This window comes from Mustela nivalis (genome assembly GCF_964662115.1).
Source record: "Mustela nivalis genome assembly, chromosome: 11".
Classification (NCBI taxonomy): domain Eukaryota; kingdom Metazoa; phylum Chordata; class Mammalia; order Carnivora; family Mustelidae; genus Mustela; species Mustela nivalis.
In genome coordinates, this window is record NC_139030.1 from 88,262,850 (window position 1) to 88,283,651 (window position 20,802).

Sequence of the window (20,802 nt, forward strand, 5' to 3'; positions counted from 1 at the left end):
TCCATTGCTGCTATGAACATTGGGGTACAGATGGCCCTTCTTCTCACTACATCTGTATCTTTGTGGGAAACACCCAATAGTTCATTTGCAGGGTCATAGGAAAGCTCGATTTTTAATTTCATAAGGAATCTCCACACTGTTTTCCAAAGTGGCTGCACCAACTTGCATTTCTACCAACAGTGTAAGAGGGTTCCCCTTTCTCCACATCCTCTCTAACAGTTGTTGTTTCCGGTCTTATTAATTTTTGTCATTCTGACTGGTGTAAGGTGGCATCTCCATGTGGTTTTGATTTGAATCTCCCTGATGGCTAATGACAATGAACATTTTTTCATGCGTCTATTAGTCATTTGTATGTCTTCTTTGGAGAAGTGTCTATTCATGTCTTCTGCCCATTTTTTGACGTGATTATCTGTTTTGTGTATGTTGAGTTTGAGGAGTTCTTTATAGATCTTGGATATCAGCCCTTTGTCTGTAGTGTCGTCTGTGAATACATTCTTCAACCATTTTTAATATACAAAACCAATAATTTCATGAGTCTCAGCCAAATATAGACATTGCACACAAATATAAAATTCAAAGGTATTCACACTGTTATTGAAGAGTGTTAAGTGGCTACCAGCATATTAAAATGTGGTTGAGGTAATGCACGTGTTTTTGTTTTTTTTTTAAGAGTTATTTATTTATTTATTTATTTCAGTGAGAGAGAGAACATGGGAGAAGGGGCAGGCAGAAGGACAGGGAGAGAGAATCTCAAGCAGACTCTTTGCTGAGCATGGAGTCCAAAGCAGGGCTCCATCTCACGACCCTGAGATCAGACCTGAGCTGAAACCAAGGGTTGGACACTTAACCAACTGGGCCACTCCAGACTCCTGCATGTGTATTTCAGTTTCATATCAGGGACCGATGTTCACCCTACTCTTTTGTGTACTAACAGTCTACTCCAGGCTTCAGACTTTCTTTGCATTAATAAATGATACGTATAGGACTTCAATATTATTATTTCCCCCTCCTATCTAGATTTCTTTACTAGTATTTACAAGTAACATCAATGTGGTGATGTGCAGAAGATATCGTGGTTTTCGTTTTTGTTTTAAATTTTATCTATTTATTTGATAGAGATCACAAGTAAGCAGAGAGGCAGGCTGAGAGAGAGAGAGAGGGAAGCAGGCTCCCCACTGAGCAGAGAGCCCAATGGCAGGCTCGATCCCAGGACCCTGGGATCATGACCCGAGTCAAAGGCAGAGGCTTTAACCTACTGAGCCAACCAGGTGCCCCAGATACGATGGTTTTAAGGCACCTGGTTAGAAAGACAGAAACGCCTCCATGCTGTACAATACCATTTTCAGATAGTTAAAGTGGCCATTTCCCTCCCCGGCGGTGCTGAGAGTATTTGTCGATTCCATCTAGAAAGGGAAAGGAACTCCAGATAGCGGCTTCTCCAGGCCACCAGTGAAAGATTTTCCTTATTAATTCCAATACTGTATTTTTTTTTTAAGATTTTATTTATTTATACTAGAGAGAGTGAGCAGGGGGAAGGGAGAGGGAGAATCTCCAAGCAGACTCCCTGCTGAGCCCAACGCTGGGCTCCATTTCAGGACCCTGAGATCATGACCTGAGCCAAAATCAAGAGTCGGACACTCACCCGACTGAGCCACCCAAGCACCTCAAACACTGTATTTATTAGTGTAGAGATTTTTTTTTTTTTTTAAGTTTTTGGTGAATTCAGTTACAGCAGTTTTTCAAGAATATTCTCCCTCCACCACCTAGGGATGCCTGGGGGGCTCAGTTGGTTAAGCAGCTGCCTTCAGCTCAAGTCATGATCCCAGGGTCCTGGGATGGAGTCTCACATCGGGCTCCCTGCACAGCGGGGAGTCTGCCTCTCCCTCTGCCTGATCTGCTTGATGCTCCCCCTGCTTGTGCTCCCTCTCTCTGACAAATAAACAAAATCTTAAAAAAAAAAAAAAAAAGAATATACTTCTGCCCCCACCCCACCATGAGTGGGAATACTGAGCCTTTCGTCCCATGTTTTCTTGAAGATTGCCAGCCCAGGAGTGACAAGTCCTGGGAAAATTAATATCTGTAGGCATCTATTTTCCTTTCTGTAAAGCGGGCTCACTTAGAGCATTTATTGCGTAAACGGTTGGAAGGGTTAAATTAGATAATGCACATTTAAAGCCTTGCGTCAGATAGCATGTTTTTAGCTGTAACTCAAACTGGCCTGAGCAGGAAAGGCATTTATTGGCCCGTAACTGAACGGTCTGCTAGACTTAAATTATCCGCTCATTGAGCTCTTCGGGGGCAATGTTTTTTTTTTTTCTTTTCCCTCTGTGTTGGCTTTCTCTTAAGACGGACTCTCCTAAAGGGGAACCCTCTTACACTGTTGGTGGGAATGCAAGTTGGTGCAGCCTCTTTGGAGAACAGTGTGGAGATTCCTCAAGAAATTAAAAATAGAGCTTCCCTATGACCCTGCAATTGCACTCCTGGGTATTTACCCCAGGGATACAAATGTCGTGAAAAGAAGGGCCATCTGTACCCCAATGTTTATAGCAGCAATGGCCATGGTCGCCAAACTATGGAAAGAATCAAGATGCCCTTCAACGGATGAATGGATAAGGAAGATGTGGTCCATATACACTATGGAGTATTATGCCTTCATCAGAAAGGATGAGTACCCAACTTTTGTAGCAACATGGACGGGACTGGAAGAGATTATGCTGAGTGAAATAAGTCAAGCAGAGAGAGTCAATTATCATATGGTTTCACTTACTTGTGGAGCATAACAAATATTATGGAGGACAAGGGGTGTTAGAGAGGAGAAGGGAGTTGGGGTAAATTGAAAGGGGAGGTGAATCACGAGAGACTATGCACTCTGAAAAACAATCTGAGGGGTTTGAAATGGCGGGGGGGTGGGAGGTTGGGGTACTAGGTGGTGGGTATTATAGAGGGCATGGATTGCATGGAGCACTGGGTGTGGTGAAAAAATAATGAATAGTTCTTCTGAAAATAAATAAATTGAAAAAAAAAAAAAAGACAGACTCTCCTGGTTGCAGAACAGCTGCCTGTCCTCTGAAAGCCCCATGCTTCTTTTTCCCCAGCCTGCTGGACAGAGAGAAGAGAGGGGAATGACATTTTATAGCATTTCTAGCAGAATTCTCAGACCTGCTCCGTTTTGGACCAGCTGACGTGTTTAGCTCTCCCCAACCAGTAGCCAGAGGCATGACTTAGCTCAGTTGGAGATCAAAGTGGGGCCACTTCCCCAGAAACTCATGGATTTCCCCAGTGCAGGTGGAGGCTCTTGGAAAGAGAGGATGAGGGACTGGATGCTGGACAGGCAGCTGTGTGTGCCCGGTACAAAGTAAGTACACGGCTTTAAAGTCATCCTGGTTCCTAAGGAAATAGTACGTGTGGAACGGCTGCGGTGCGCCGAGCACTCTGCATAGGCCGTCACATTTAATTTTCACAACTTTAGAAGAGCAGATGTTGTTAGCAACCACCGCCCCCCCCCCCCGCCCCCGCCCCCGCCCCAGGAAAACAGGCTCAGGAGGAGGAACCTCTCCAAATTTGGAAATGCTGGTACCTGGCAGGGCTGGGATTCCAAACCAGGATTTTCTCAGGACCTTTGCCAGTTGTCCTAATGATTTCTTTTTTCTTGCTGAGAAAAGAAAAGGGTTGAACCAGGGAAAATAAGAAGGGAGTCTGCTGGAAACTAAGATGATGAAGGAGGTTAATAGATTTACGCTTGACGTGAGCTTTTCCGCTTACTCACCAGACCACGACAACTGGCCTGACGGAGCAGGGGACCTTTCTGTCGTCAAACAGATGAAGGAGGATTTCAAGAGTAAAAGCAAGCTCTAAGCTAAGGAAACTACACGTGTCTTTTGTCTCCAAATGCCTTAATATCTCAAGAATGCACTTTGGTACTTTCCAGGAGCTGATAATATGAAGGGAACTATCACTTTCTGCCTTTTAATGTTATCAGTCATGCCTATGCAGAAACTGTTCTTGAAATAATGCATGTTTAAGCCCCAAACAACACTGTTTAGCCTGTGATTAAAGATTTCTGTTTTAGGAATGGGGCTTAACATACTTTATGATGATGCCTTTCATTTCTAAGCAAGCTAATTGAACAATGAAATCATTTCAAATTAATAATAGAGGTATCATGATCTCCCAAAGAAGGTTTTAATATTTGGTTGAAAAGGTGGGCAGTAAAGCTGGCCTCTGGATGTTTCTTAACACTAGAGATAGACAGTGATTCATGTCTCATGGTGGGTATCATGCTTTTGGAGCCATAAAGCTTTATGATAAGTACCGATGGATGATTTGTTTTGTTCATGAAGTTAGATTTGCATAAAGCCTCTTGAGTCAGAAATAAGTAAAGTCATGTGCAGCATTTCTTGGAAGTATTTGATTTGTGCCTTGATTTCCAATCTAAAGTATTCCCTTTTCTTCATGTTTCTCTTTTTGTATGCAAAACAAGAATTTTAAATGAAATGTTATGCAAATTAGGGTTCACTATCCTACCTTCACTTGACTTTTTTGGGCAATGATCCCAACTTCTGAAATGCCTTTTATGAATTACGTACATTCATTTTTTGTATTAATTAAACATCTTTTAATTGACTTATTCCCTCTTGAAGTCAAGTAGATATTTTCTTTTCTTTCTTCTCAGTGCAAAGTACAGATCTTCCTTGGCTTAAAAAGGGGTCATGTCCTGATAACCCCATTGTTAGTTGATAATATCATTAAGCCAAAAATGCATTTAATGCACCCAGCTTATTGAAAATCAGTCACTTAGCCTCGTCTCCCTTCAACATGCCCAGAACACTTATGTTAGCCAACAGTTGGTCAAGATCATCTCACACAAAGCCTACGTTACACTAAAGCGTTGAATATCTCATGTAATTTAGTGAATACTGTGCTGAAAGTGAAAACCAGAACGGTGTATGGGTGCAGAATGGTCTGCAATTCCTGCTGAAAGTCTTTCCGCTTTCACACCACAGTGAAGTTGAAAAATCTCTTCAAACCATCGTTAAGTTGCTGACAGCTATATGTAATTTTCCATGCCCCGGGAAGGGACCCACAAATCTGCCATTTTATGAGGCTCCCACATGGGGCCAGGACCAGGGTGAGGCTAACTAGATGCCTGGAAGGGGAGGGGTAGCATGAAAGAGATGCTCTCTAATGGATGAGCCCAAGTGCAGAGTCGCCCCTGAGAGGACACACACAACTGTACATTTTGTGTCCGTGCTATTCAGAGTGAAAGATCAGAAATCTTTTCCTTCTAGAAAACACTTGAAAATGGCCTTCTGGACGCGATAATATCATAGTTGCTAAGCATTCAAGCCACAGGTTAATCCTAACATTGGTTGGTGTGGAAGACAAAGAGGCAGGGAGGGCTTCCTTTTCAAATTTCCTCATGCCCATAACCAAAAACAACTCCACAATTCTCCATGATGCTGTTGCATGTTTATTTCTACGTAAGGCATGGAGACCACTCTACATAGCATGAGACGTAACTACCACTCCTCATTAGATCTTCTTGTTAGCTTAATGATTGGACAGCTGACCATTATCTATGTTCTAGGATCATAAGTCTACTCCCCAGGACTTCTGTACATTTCATGATAGTGTCCTCTCAATAATGTTCTCTTGCTACTACACTTAGTAAATTTTGTTATAGACTGAATATTCCTGAATAAGTTTAGTCATTCAATAATTTTAAGCCCCTGTGTGCTCAGCATCATGTTAAGAATTGGGTGTGCAGGGGCACCTGGGTGGCTCAGTGGGTTAAAGCCTCTGCCTTTGGCTCCAGTCATGATCTCAGGGTCTTGGGATCGAGCGCTTTGTTCAGCAGGGAGCCTGTTTCCCCCTCTCTCTGCCTGCCGCTCTGCCTACTTGTGATCTCTGTCTGTCAAATAAATAAAATTAAAAAAAAAAAAAAAAGAATTGGGTGTGCAATTCTGAAAGCAAAACAAAACAACAACAATAACAAAACCACCCTGACCTTGCCCCCCAACAGAGCTTACAAGAGTAAGAGAGAGAGAGAAACATTAATCAAGCCACATAGAAATTTAAGCCTCCCTAAGTGCTCGAAGTGCCATAAAAGGTAAGGTCGTGGTGCTAAAGGCATATACCAGGAAGAAAAAGATATCAAGAGGAAAAAACAACTCTGTTAATTGCGTTAAAAGAGTGGACATTCTCCCCCATCCACATGCTGCTCCTTTCGTTCATGGCTTATGTTTGTTCAGGTCCTCTGGGAAGCAGGTGCCAAGACAGAATGAGATGTGCATGAGACGTGGGGGATATGCCTGCAGAGGCGGGGAGCCCCGGAAGACTGCGGTGACCTTCAGACCGTGGAGCAAGTGTGACACCCCTGAAAGAGGGACAAAGACAGGAGTGAGCAAGAGGCAGAGGGAAGGTTTGCTGCATGTGCACATTCACACCACGGTGGGGCCTGGGGGTACCAGGAGACACTTGGTAGATGACCTGGGTTCCACATGGTCACTCTTGTCCTCACTGTCTAGGAGTAGCTCTGCTCCTCCTGCTGGCCAGGGATACTCCTTTTTTCATCAGCTCGTGCCTGCACAAAGGCAGGCCAATGGTCCCTGAACTCAGCCATAGTTCATAGTTGGCAAGAATGCCTTCCTTTGGAACCAGGACTTCCAATGCTACAAGATTCAGAAATGGATGGGAAGTACCAGGTCCCACGGTGGAGCTTTGGAAGTGTTGGTAAATAGGACCACTCCCTCTTCCACTCACTGGTTCCCAGAAATGTTCCCAAAGCCTTTGGGGAAAGGCGTCCTGACAGATGGTACTCCAACCTTTCAGAAGGTTGCTGGCACTTAGGCTGTGCATTGCTTGTTCTAGTCCTCTGTGGAGCTGGCTCCTTCTAGAAGCACTTTGTGTGCAATGACTGATGGTTTCAAGGTCAGGGACCCAGTCTCACACATTTTCCTGGGAAGTGGGTCACCTGATTGGATGCTGATGCGTGGGATTCTGTGCCTGTGGATCAGTCTTTGTATAAGCCCCAGGAGACTGGTGTCTGAGTCCCTGCGAGCAGGAATGGTAAACTCTCACCTGGATTCAGTATCTCGCACTATGAGCTACCACAGGGGATGGGAGCGATGAGAGATTGGCTATTAGGAAGTAAGGAGAACTGTAATGAATAATGGAATAGGGGCATTGAGTTGATAGAGCACAAAACTCTTGATCTCAGAGTGGTGGGTTCGAGCCTCACATTAGGCACAGTGCTTACTGAAAAAGCCAGTAAGGGAAAAGCAGATATAAAGAGGAACTACTAATCTACTAGGGCCGAGATGGCAATTAACTGTTGCCCACGGCCTAAGGGGTGCATTTTGAAGCTGCCACATGCCTATATCCCGTGACAATCAGCCCCTTTAATTTTCAACACTACCCCAAAGCTTGGCTCAAAAAAGTGTCACCTTGTGGTAAATTGTGGAACAGGAGCCTCTCTGGACAGGGCCTTCTTGGGAAGCCAAGACTTGCCTGCAAAGTTTCCACTTGAGCTCCAGTGTCTTCTAGTATTTCTTCTGCACTCCTCCTTTACAAGGGTTTCATTTTGATGAGGAGGACAAAGGAAAGAAAGATGTTTTTTAAATGAAACTTAGAGCTTGCAGTCCAGGGATATTCGTTAAAGACTAGAAGCAACGTTATCTTGATGATACCTAGATCTTCACAGTCCTGTAAGACCCTGCTTTGCGCATACAGAAATTCCTTAGAAACCTGTTATCTCTACCTCCCCGCCCTCCACAAACGTAAAACATATAGTCAGTCACCCCCACACTCAGGTGCAGCTCATCGGCCTACGGAGCCTGTCCCCCTACTGTATAAAATCACCTTTTTTGGACCAAAAACCTCTCAAGAATTCTTCCTTGGCCGTTTGCCCTGAAGTGTTGAAATTTGATCAACTGGCAGGAAGATTTGAAACCATAATCCAGAAAAGTGTATTCGAGTAAAAGCGGGTGAACATCCAGCACTTGTTTTATGACAATTATCCCAAGGAATCTCGAAATTTCTGCTTATCCAAAGGGATGTTTGGAATCCCGCGGGCAATGCTCTGATTTGCTTGGTAACCAGCGCCCCCTGTCGGTTCGTGTCTGCTCTGCCCCAAGCCGCGCCGCCGCCCAGTTTTCTCAGCTGGGCGTGGACCAGAGGCATGTCTGCCCTCTGCCCTGGTGGGAGTCAGATCCTTTGGACTGCAAGTCCTAACGCAGTCCGCATGGGGGCTGCATCGCGGGGTGTGTTCTTACTCCTCTCATCAAGCGAGCCCGCCTATCCCTCTTTACCATCTGCAGCCTCCAAACTTGGTCTTCTGGAGCTTGTCCGTTCTCTCCTGATTGACGCCACTTTGCAGACGTTAACAACAACCTGTCTGCTCACAGGCACCCTTACATCCTCTCCCCCTGTTTATTCTGCCCTTTCCTGCCCGTTCCTGCAGAGCGCTCCGTGGGCTCTCTCCTTCCATGAGTTAGGGCTCTTAGTCTCTGCTGGCGTCCAACTGCCTGGTTTCCAATTCCAGCTTCTACCACTGACTCTTGTCACGGCTTTGAGACAATTGCGAGGTTAGAATATGGACTGGATATTAGCCTATGTTATGCAAGAGATACTTGTCATTCGATGTGATAATAACGGGGCAGTTACTTTTTTTTTTTTTTTTTTAATGTCCTTCCCTATTAGGAAAGAAACGGTATTTGGGATTTGGTTTCAAATACTCCAGTTTAAAGAAAAGTGGGGTAGGGGATGGGAGGAAGTGAAACGAGATTGGAAGCATGATAGTAATTGTTTAGGCCACTGACAGATAATTATATATTGGTTAATTCTATTCTTATCTCTACATTTGGGTAAGTTTGGAAATTCCTCAAATAAAAAAAAATTGCAAAATAAAAATGGTCTCATTCATTACTTGGATAGTGGGTAACATGGTGAAGAATTAGTTGGTTGTAAAGAAAGGGGAGAAACAGGAGAGAGTTTGCAGTTACATCCAATGGTTCTTGGGGGTACATGGGTGTGGCAGAGAGAGGAAAAGACCAGGTTCCAAGGAGCATATGTATTTGGTGGTATAAAATTATTGCCTCTTAACCTGAATTCTGTCCTGCAGGCACTGGGCACAACACGAAATTCTGGCCAGCCTCCCATCCTGGTTGGTTAGCATGACCAGTTAGTCAGGCCCAGCACAAACCAGTTAGGTAAAGATGTAGAGCTGCAGGAAAGGGACAATGGTCCAGTTATTCCAGTGACATTGATATAGTTGAGTTCATACACTTGAGTGGGGAAATTATATCCAATTGATAAATTTGGAAAAACTCAAATAGTCAAAGCAAAACCAATATTCCTTGGTTTTCTTGACTATTTGGACCATGAAGCTTGTTTTCATCTGTATAGACTGAGTCACAAATATAGTTAGAATTTGTAGTTTAAGTATAACCCAACAGAATTACCTTTTTTCAGATACTAATAATTACCATAAACTCAGGTAATAAAGATTTCTTTAAAAAAAATAATATGGTCATTTCTATAGGTGATTAGGTGATTTGGAGTAATTGTCAGAATTTCTTACCCTTTCATTTTAGCCTCTAAAGTAAAGGCTGTATGTACCAAAGCTGATTTTGTTAAATTTCTTTAGCTTCTTGTTTTCAGATGAGCTGAAAACAGAAGACTCGTCTATTTCTTCCCCCTGGGAAGATTTCCAAGTGAGGCATTGAGTCTGGATTGGGGGTTGGTGGGACTGACCGTGGTGGGGAGGGAGAAGGAGCAACCCTTCTCTTCTGTGTTGTTGGGATGGAGATTGGGGAATTGTGGAGGATGGATGCCTTCATTGGATCCTCATTAGTTCTTACTATTTTACTTGGAGGAATAAAATGGAGAGGATTTCAGTAAGACACAGAAGAGAATATTTTGTTGAGCAAGCAAAGCATGTGTGGATAGAAATGGGATTTGTGTTGGCTTGGGAGTTCAAATTGGAGAGCAGAAACATACTGCCCACAGAGCTATAGAACCAATACGCCATAGGTAATGAGAACTATCATTTATTGAGTGATTACGACATGCCAGATAGTGCCAAACACTTTCCATGCATGATGTCATCTTACCCTTACAAAGACCACATGCGGTAGGTTTCATCACTAGCAGCATTTGTAGTTGGGGAAACCTGCACAAACAGGCCCAATGCCTTGCTCCAGATCTTACCTACTGAATGCAGAAGTGGGATTTGAGCTGAAAGAGTCTAACTGTAGAGCCGGTGACCAATGTGATATCCTGAGAGAGACAGACTCTCACCAAGGCATCGAGAGATAACACAAACATTTTTGTTAATGGAACCATTCCAACATTCACTAGAGAGAAGAGTATCATAATATCCATTACCCAGATTTAATTTTTTTTAAATATTTTATTTATATATTTGACAGAGAGAGATGACTTATTTATATATTTGACAGAGAGAGATGACAAGTAGGCAGAGAGGCAGGCAGAGAGAGAGAGAGGAGGAAGCAGGCTCCCTGCTGAGTAGAGAGCCCGATGCGGGACTCGATCCCAGGACCCTGAGATCATGAACTCAGCTGAAGGCAACGGCTTAACCCACTGAGCCACCCAGGTGCCTCCCCAGATTTAATTATGATGTATGTTTTTCCAAACTTGTTTATCTCCCCTACTTGATTGCTAAGTATCTTAGAGTAAATTCCAAAATTCCCTGTCATTTCACAGCAATAATTCATTTTAATTTGGTTTAAAATACAAATGTGAGCAGAAAACATGCAGCCCTCCAAAGTGGGAGAGTGATCCATCATCCAGTGTAGAAACTGGTCATAAGACACACACCCCACTCACAGGTTACAAACATTTGCTTGGCTCAGTGTGTACACATCGGCTGTGGAAAAGGGTGCATCAGACTTTCAGAACTGAATTCGTTAAACCAACTCCCTTCCCTCCAAGTCCATGTGCAAAAAAGAATCTAAGATATCTGATTTTCTGTGCAGTTTTGCCTAAGCGGAAATAATGGGCTGCTCTGGCACCTCAGAATGTCGAGCCACTGTGAGACTTTTGTGTCAGCCTAGACCACATGCTTTAATTCCCAGTGGGTTTATGAGCGTGAACCAGTATCCCTGAGTTCTGAGAACTTTGGAGAGAGCAATAATAAGATCGAGTTTTTATTTTTATTTATTTATTTATTATTATTATCTTTTTAAAAAGATTTTATTTATTTATTTGACAGAGCACAAGCAGGTGCGGCAGGCAGAGGGAAAGGGAGAAACAGGCTGTCCACTGAGCAGTGAGCCTGACCAGGGCTCAATCCCAGGACCCTGGGGTCATGACCTGAGCTGAAGACAGAAGCTTAATGGATTGAACCATGTAGGAGCCCCAAGTTTGAGTCTTTAGACATGCAAACCCAAATGCCAGCCTCCAGGAGGTAGGGAGTGTTTATGACACTTTCTGCCTATTCTAAATCATTTGCCTTTGTTGACCTAACTCAGCAGCCTGATCCTTCTTAAATTACCACGAAGCTACCTTCATCCTATTATTTTATTTTCTTTTAAAAAAGATTTTATAGTATTTATTCGATAGATCACCCGTAGGCAGAGAGGCAGGTAGAGAGAGAGAGAGAGAGAAGCAGGCTCTCTGCGTAGCAGAGAGCCCGATGCAGGGCTCCATTCCAAGACCCTGAGATCATGACCTGAGCTGAAGGCAGAGGTTTAACCCACTGAGACATGCAGGCGCCCCGGGAAGAGGTCTTTTTAACCCATTTAAAAAATATATTATTTATTTATTTGACAGACAGAGATCACAAGTAGGCAGAGGCAGGCAGAGAGAGAGCAGGAAGCAGGCTCCCTGCTGAGAAGAGACCCCCCCAACTCGGGGCTCATCCCAAGACCCTGGGATCATGACCTGAGATGAAGGCAGAGGCTTTAACCGACTGTGCCACCCAGGAGCCCCTAACCCATTTTTAAAAATTCGGGCAAATTTGGCATACCATAAGATGAACAGTTTTTAGTAAATTCAGTGGCATTGAGTACATTCCCAGTGTTGTGCATCCACCACCTCTGTCAAGTTAAAAACATTCCCAAAAGGAAGCTCCATATCCAACAATCGGTTGCCCCCCATTTCCTCTCCTCCCAGCCCTGGCACCCAGATGAGCTGTCTTTTTGGGTTGACCTATTTTGGATATGTCACGTAAATGAATCATAGGGTAGGTGACCTTTCCTGTCCAGCTGTTTTTCACTTACTGTAATGTTTTGGAAGTTCACTGCCCTGTAGCTTCTATTTTTCATAAATTTAATATGGATGGGACTGCCTCCCCTGGGGAACAGAATTCTATGCCTATGGACAAAAAACAGGAGACCTCGCCTTCTTATGGGGCACATAGGGAAGACGTGAGGGACAAGGACGGTGGCTCCGTGTCAAATCCCTACCTGGGGGACAAAGGCCTCTCTGTACTGAAAACCGCCCAGACAGAGCTAATGGAGAAAAGACCCTTGTGGGGCTCAGCAAGGAGAGGGGGAGTGGCGCTTACAGGCCTAAGCTGGCCAACTTCACAAAGCCTTTGAGAAGGGCACTCATAACATATTCAAAGGGACCTCAGCTTTGGTCAAGTAGAAAGTAAGCATCCATCAGTTTAAGAGTCTCACTCTTTCCTGTCTGAGTCCTGGCGTGCGGTGCTGTCCTATTCTGGAAGGATTCACTGCCACCTTCCTTCACACACAGCTCACAGCAAGGTGCCCTTCTGCTACATTCCTCCCTCCTTCCTGCTTCTTCTTCCTTCTGGTTTCTCTCCAGTCCTTGGTCCCCACACCAACTCTTGCCCCCCCCCCCCATTAGTATGCAGAACAACATAGTTCTAGGCCATTCATCAGAGGGAATTTTTACACAGCGAAAGTGGCCCATCGACACATTTCACCAAGGACTGTTCTTTTTCTGGGGAGTTTTGCTCCCACCTTATGTCAAGTTGTTTCCACGATAGATTTGGAAGTACTTTTTTTAATTTTAATTTTAAATTTTAAAATAAACATATAATGTGTTTTTATCTCTAGGGGTACAGGTCTGTGACTCACCAGGTTTACACATTTCACAGTACTCATCATAACACATACCCTCCCCCATGTCCATATCCCCACCACCTTATGGAAGTACTTTTTATTCCAAGTAGATAAAAAGCAAAATAAATAATAAAATTGGAAAACATAGACGCTTCCGTTTCAGTCACTGATTTCAATTACTTCCTCTATATAAGATAGTAAATCAATCTAATAAATCGAGTAGCAATAATCCGATCGAATGAAACAAACATCCCCAAAAAATCAATCACGTGTGGCACATGCTGATAAGAAAAGGGGACGTATTGCCCCTGGCCCGTTCAGTAGTGCCCTAGCAGGTTTAGAGTTTGGTTAGAGACCGTTGAAGCCTCGCATTTGAATATTGAGATGGTCCTTTGAGATCTAAGTCTGAATACGTGGTGTAGAGAAAGCAAGCTTTGGAACCCATTTCAGATCCTTAGTCCATCTCCCAAGAAACTAGGATTCCTTACGAGGGCTAGGCACTAGGTGGCAGCATGGAGCACTAGAGGAGCGGATACCTGAAATCTTCATGGGGAGGTTTACCTGGTACTTCCCGCTTGGGTACACCTTGCAAGGAAAAATTGTGGGATTCTGGCCTGTTTCTGTATCTCTGTGAGTGTTATGGAGAAAGAAGTAATACAATTGAATGGAAAACTAAAAACCCATTGTCATAAATTTGGTTCTTTATGAACACTCAGATTGGTGGGATCTGGCTTAAAGTTGGAGCAAACTTTTGGGGGCCTTTCTCAGTCAACGACGGTGCTCATGTATTCTCCAATATAGCAGTTAGGATGAATGGTTTCTCCTGTTTAGTGTCTTCGTGTCACCTTGCATGTAGCGAGTGCTTAATACGTGTTTGTTGAGTAGAGTTTAATCACATCAGGAGCAAGTGTGGTATAACTAATGGATCCAGGCTGATGTTTAATTTTAGTTGGCTATACTGGGGAGACTTGGCAGGCTGTAGAGCAGTTGGGGTTATAGGGGAGGGTCTTCTGGAAGAGCAAAACCGTTTCTTCCCTGAAGAGGTGAGGATTGAGCCTGGATGTCTAAACAGTGTGTCCCAGTAGAGTTAGAGGATTAAAATTAGAATGGGAACATTGTGGGAAAAGTACAGTTAGCTCGATGAGTCTGGTTACAATAGTTCTATGTGAAAAATGTGAGCAACCAAAAGTTTGAGCACCTTGGGGCACAGGGGAATAGAGAGGATTTCAGCATCATAATTCTGCAATTTTTGTTGTGGGTAGATGTGTTCTGAGTAATGTTCTGGGGACGAGTGCTGCTTATTTTTCATCCTTGTATTCCGCAAGAGGTTTAGCACAGTGCCATGCTTATAAAGTAGACATTCAATGAGGATTTGTTAAATTGAATAGTTTTAGGTGGTCACAGTTGGCTGTGTAAGGGGAAGGAGTAGAATCTGATTAAATTATGTATTTAAAAAATACATATTGGGCGCCTGGGTGGCTCGGTGGGTTAAGCCGCTGCCTTCGGCTCAGGTCATGATCTCGGGGTCCTGGGATCGAGTCCCGCATTGGATTCTCTGCTCAGCAGGGAGCCTGCTTCCCTCTCTCTCTCTGCCTGCCTCCCAGTGTACTTGTAATTTCTCTCTGTCAAATAAATAAATAAAATCTTTTAAAAAAATACGTATGTATTTATTTTTTAAAGATTTTATTTATTTATTTGAGAGAAGGAGAGAGAGAGAGCACGCACTTGTGAGCGAGCAAAAGAACACCAGCAGGGGGAGCAGCAGAGGGAGAGGGAGAAGTGGATGCCCCGCTGAGCAGGGAGCCTGACGTGGGACTCCATCCCAGGACCCCGGGATCATGACCAAAGGCTGATGCTTAACCGACTGGGCCATCTAGGTGATTATATATGCATAATGCGAGTGCGCATGAGCAGGAGAGAGGCTCAAGGGAAGGGGGAGGAGCGACTTCCCGGCTGAGGAGGAAGCCCGATGCCAGACTTGATCCCAGGACCCCAAGGACCCCAGGATCATGACCTGAGGGGAAGGCAGATGCTGAACCCACTGAACCACTCAGGCACCCAAAGGTATGTATATTTTTTAACATCAGTAATTGTAGCTGAAGTTCAGGGAGCACTTCCTGTTTTCCGTAAGCCTGCGGGGTAGTATTTCACCTCATCCTGACCGCAGCCACACGGGCGCGCTGTGACGCCAGAGCCCCTGCTGGGAACCTGCCGGTGGTTCTCTGGTGTCCTCTGTGGGTCAGTTTGCCAGAGCTGCCCTCACAGTCGCCATGCACTCGGTGGGTGAAGCAGCAGAGGTGTACTTTCTCACGGTTCTGGAAGCTGTGAGGCCCAGGTGCCAGCAGGGCTGATTTCATCCCGAGGCCTCGCCTTGGCTTGTGGATGGCGGCCTTCTGTCTGTGTCTTCACCTGGTCTTCCCTCCGTCTCTGCATCCCAATCTCCTCTTCTTATAAGGAGGCCCGTCACGTCGGATTGATGACCTCTTTGACCTCAGTGATCCCTTTAAAGGTTCCATCTTTAAATAGGGACACGTTCTGGGGTATGAGGGATTAGGACTTCAACATGTGAATTTTGGAGGGGACACAGTTCAGTCCATAACCGAGTGCCTCAGAATTCCCAAGCCTGGGAAGTGGGGTTGGGACTAGGGTCCGGAAAGTGAGGGGCGGCTCACTCTTGGGGCTGTTTGTACAAGTGCAGGGTCTGCCCCAACAGTGAGTATCCCCTTAACTGCTGGGCCATAAGTACCTCCTCAGCCTCCACCAAGGACCATCCCTGCTGGGGAGCCTGGTAAAATAGCAGAGTCCGGGGCCCCAGCCCAGAGCTTATGATTCCAAAGGCCTCTGGTAGGGCCTGGGAATCTGGTGTTTCCATAAGCCTCCCCAGGGATTCTAATGCAGGTGTTTAGGATCACCTGGAAACTAGAAACTTATAACCAGTGCAATAATTTCTCTCTTCCTTTTTGGTCTGGGAGTAGACGTCACTGAACTCATCAATTACCTTTCTGAATTTTTAGGGGGTGGGTTAGTATTCTTAAATCCCTCCTGCAGAAAGCCCCTGTAGTGGAGTTGCCAGGCATTGACCTTGACAGACCTACGGACTAGCTCTCTTTTTGAGGAGTCCTTTCTATCCGTTCCAGACGGCAGAACTCCTTGCACACACACAAGCACGTGAGAACTAGAGCATCAGCGGCTGCCATTACAGAGTGTGGGTTGCACTGGGTCCTACGTACGAAGTTGTTTGCAAGAGTCTCTACTAAATTTTGAGGAGAGAGCCAAGATGTTCGTTGCTTGACACTGAAGAAGGAGCGAAGACTGATCAGTAAGGTTTTCTCTGAGTCTGCATTGTGGGGGCAGGGAAGCAAGTGAAATTGATCAGCAGACTCTACCAAATAAAAATAGTATGACAATATGGAAAGTCATTTGCTTTATGGAGAACCACAGAGTGATACAATGAAGGATTCTTGGGTGGCAGATCTTTATCTGTTTCTCTTTGGGGAGGAAAAATCAAGCAAAGAAACAGACAAAAATCTCACCTGACTTCATCAAATTTTGGCCTATCGTGTATGGTCTAAAAAAGAGCTGGTCTTTCATGATTCTCTCTCTGCGCACAATCACTCCTTTTTTGTTTCTTAACCCTCGTCAGTAGGACTGTATAGATTTAGCTGTGAAAGCAACAGATTCTGACCCTTGTTGACTTGAAGCAAAAAAAAGGAAAAAGAATATTGAGTTGACAAGTGATAGAATAAGCCTCAGAATGATGGGCAACCTCAACAGGTTGAACAATGGGATTTTGGAAGATCCGGGAACAGGCAAGGTCCAGACATCTAAACAGCAATTGCTGTTGGACTTCTTCAGGATGCTGTTTTGAAAATAATTCACGTCTCCACTCCAGCCATATTCTGTCGTTGGCTCATTGTCCTTAAGATGTGAATTTCAGGAAGCGTGTCTAATCGGCCCATCTTGGATGCACACCCATCCCTCATTCTCCAATGAGGGTTAAGGTCTGAGGGTTGGAGGCGGGGAGTACATTGATCATCAGACCCAACCCATGGGATCGGAGGGGGGTCTTCCTCAAAGAAAAACAGCAGACGTGGGGCGCCTGGATGGCTCAGTGGGTTAAGCCTCTGCCTTCGGTTCAGGTCATGATCTCAGGGTCCTGGGATTGAGCCCCATATCGGCTCTCTGCTCAGCAGAGATCCTGCTTCCACCCCTCTCTCTGTCTGTTGCTCTACCTACTTGTGGTCTCTCTCTGTCAAATGAATAAATAAAATATTAGAAAAAGACAAAGAGGAGACGTGAGACATATTGCAGGGATGGAAACAAGAGACCCAATAGGGACCCTTGGCTCACTTTTATCTTGGTGACAGCCAGTCATTTCAGTCCCTGATGTGACTTCTTCAGAGACAGGAGGCATGTTAGCTGTCCCTTTTCGGTCACTTCGGTCCACCTTCGGCACTCACAGTGATGAGGCTGAGGTCTGCTTGGATTACTGGCTTGTCTCAGAGGATGGTTGTTTTCTATAAGGAAGACAGTGTCCCCTACCTCTCTACTGGATATGGGTGGATCATAAAGGGGCTCTTCAGAAATTAAAGATAACTTCGCGCAAACTCTGGACTCACTCAACAGCCCCTTTTCTATTTTCACACATTTCTTTAACACATTTGTTAGGTGCCTACCCTGTGGCTGCTCTCTCGTTGATGCTATGATACAGAATTCCCTTTTAGAGTCCTTCCCTTCCAGAGTCCCTACGCTGGATCTGCATGGCTTAAGGTGCTGGGATATTGCAAGAACAAAACAAAATCCTTGTTTTCATGGATGGAGCCCACATTCTGATTCACCATTGTATCCCCAAGACCTGGTGCAATAAATATTTGCTGAATGACTCTATGAGTGACATCAGCTTGAACTATGTCATTGCAAGCCTCACTTTCCTGTGGAATGCAATCACGATGTGCTGTTGGAGCCTAAGAATGTGATTTTCTGATCTGGCCTGTCCTGTGGATGCCTCTACCGGTAACTCACAGGAATCATTAATAAATTCTTAAAGGAGACTTGTTGTTTTCAAAGCAGGCACCAGAGTTCTTCCTGCCATGGAGAAGGCTGACAACATGGGCCAGAGGTTCTGCCTTGAAAACAAGCAGCTGATGGGTCTGTGAGTCACCCTGTGCCCCAGGAGATTGCCTACTCCCCGGACATCAGGTGCCCAGGGGCTCTTGGTGATGTCAGATGTTGGCATCTGTGGTGGGTGGTGCTGGGTCAACTCAGGCGGTAGGAACAATCTAGCATCACTCTAAAAACAGGAAGGCTCATTGCCCTTCTGTGAATGAGGTCTGAAACAGGAAACAGGGTCACCAAAACGTGGTCTCAGCCACCTGGACGCTGTAGCTGGAGGGTTTGGTAACATTGTTCTTCCCCAAGATCCTATTTACCAAAAGAAACAGGGAAATCAGGAGAGTATTTAAGATCCGGGAAGATGGGCACTGCAAAAACATAGATAAAATAATCCTTAGCAAATTGGTTAATAGAATACTCACACCAGTTAAAACATGAATGAGGTAGTATTATATGGGCTAATAAGGTTAAATATCCAAGACATACTACTAGGTGGAAGAAGCTGGCAGATTAACATGCAGTTTTTATATTAAAACGAAACACTGCCAAGAATAACAACACACACGTGATGTAAATTTACATCACAGGTTCACCCAGGTGGTCATGTGTCTGGAAAAGGTTTGGTACTGTACTGATGACAAGGTTACCCCGGAGAGGGCAGAAGATGAACAGATTGTGGATCGTGGCCAGAAGGAACTTGAGCTGTAATATTTCAACTTATCTAGAGGAACGTTTCATTTACAACTTTTATATCTCAAAATTAATTTTAAAAGAAAGACATTAGTAATTGTTAGAGCAGGTAAACAGTATATACAATTCTTAGTAAATCAGGCCATTAAGACTTCCTTGATCATGTTTGTTAAGCAGATGTGGTTCCATGGCTTTCTAGAAATATCTTGTCTGAAACAGACCACATGAAAGATGCCCCACACAGCAGAGGTACAGATACTATCATGGGCAAGCTAAGGAATATTGGAAAAGACATTCAACCAAAAGGCCTATACTGGATTTGATCAATAGTGTTGACCTTTGACATTTCTAAGGAACTTCATGGTTGTCGAACTATCTTATTCGAAGCTCACAACAGTGTCTGGTTAGGGAGGGCCAGATTCAATATCCATGTCAAAGATTAGAAAATTGAGGTTCAGAAGAATTAAGTGACATGTAGAAAAGGGGCAGAGCACCTGTATTTTCCAAGAGCTGAAAGCCTTCTCTAATTTATCTACTCAATAAATCCCACTCCAGTAGTTAATAGTAGTTGCTAGAACCTAGACAGCATCTTCTTGCTGGCTGAGTTCACATTTGGCAGCCTTCTCTACCCACTTTCTATTTGAACCTGAGTGGACTGACTCACATTCAAAATCCAATTTTAGAACCTAGTGCGCATTCTCCCAAAGGGATTTTCCAGCCAGTCGGAAGTTTGCCGTCAAGAACAGCATTCAGCCATCCTGCTGTCATAGTCGCAGGTGATAAATGACATGGTGTGGGGCTTGATAACACAGCCCCATGCTGCCTGGCAACAACAGCTACTCTGTAATGTGGACTTTACATCAAAACCTTAGTCAAGGTCAAAGGAAACCTCCTGTTACTTTTTATCCTTCTGTAGCCAGCCTGTCAATGAACATGCATTTGATAAGTTCCTTCAGCTTCATAATGTAGCCAGGAGAGGACACACTTACGGGTAGCAACACATTAAAAAAATTAACACACTGCCCATGAGAATTGACGCTTCTGAAAGTAAATTCTAGCTCTTCCTCCTCACTCCTGCAAACCCGTTCCCCACCAGGTTCTTCTCTATCTCAATCAACAGCGAGTCAACTTTTGCAGCTTGTCAACTGGAAACCTTAGAGTCACTCCTTTCTTTTTTCACACTCTATTTCCAATCCTTTAGCAAATTTCGTTGGCTATAACTTCAAATTCCATCTAGAGTCCATACCACCTCTACTGAGACCTCCCTGGTCTGTCCCCTGGATCATTGGAATGGCTTCCACGTGCATCTCCCTGAACAGCCCTTGGCACCCAGTTTCTTCTCCAGGTGGCAGCTAATGGATCGCACTGTCATCTAGGTAGACCGCATCACTCCCTCCACCCAAACACCTCCAACTCGGAGATTAAGCTGAAGCAAAATCCTACAAAGTCCCATATTCCATCATTACCTGTTACTCTTCCTCCTAGCCTACACATCTCCAGGGCCTCTAGAATTCTCTTTCTCTTGCATCCTATAGTCTATTCTCTGTTCTCTGGGATTTAGCCCAGCCCCACCCTCCCTGAAATGCTCCTCCCTGTGATATCATAGCTGGCTTGCTCACCTCCTTCGAGTCTTGGCTTAAATGTCACCATATTAGGAGGCTTTCTGAGACCACCCCATTTAAAACTGCAGGCAGCATCCTTCTCCCCAGCACGTGTACACACACACACACACATCCCCCTCCCTGGCATTTCTTGTCTCCTTCCGTGCCTGCCTTATTTATCCCCATAAAAGCATTACCTCTTTTTTTTTTTTGTATGATTTTATTTATTTAATTGACAGAGACACAGTGAGAGAGAGGGAACACAAGCAGGGGGAGTGGGAGAGGGAGAAGCAGGCTTCCCGCTGAGCAGGGAGCCCTGTGTGGGGCTTGATCCCAGGAACCTGGGC

General features: G+C 44.6%; 1 protein-coding gene and 1 long non-coding RNA gene across 5 annotated transcripts in view; both read left to right on the plus strand.

The window, feature by feature from the left end:
* The window catches only part of PECR (peroxisomal trans-2-enoyl-CoA reductase), a 35,180-nt gene extending 30,557 nt beyond the window's left edge, over window positions 1-4,623 (plus strand). For all 4 annotated transcript variants that reach the window (XM_082689099.1, XM_082689098.1, XM_082689101.1 and 1 more), the window contains exon 8: window positions 3,770-4,623. In XM_082689099.1, coding sequence (XP_082545225.1) covers window positions 3,770-3,855 — 86 coding nt within the window. In that variant the 3' untranslated portion in view covers window positions 3,856-4,623. The remainder of the gene's footprint in view (window positions 1-3,769) is intronic.
* A 10,339-nt stretch (window positions 4,624-14,962) lies between these two features.
* LOC309843565 lies at window positions 14,963-16,459 on the plus strand. The gene is made up of 2 exons (XR_014300216.1): window positions 14,963-15,116; window positions 16,190-16,459. It is a non-coding gene; the product is annotated as an uncharacterized lncRNA (long non-coding RNA).
* Window positions 16,460-20,802: the final 4,343 nt, after the last annotated feature.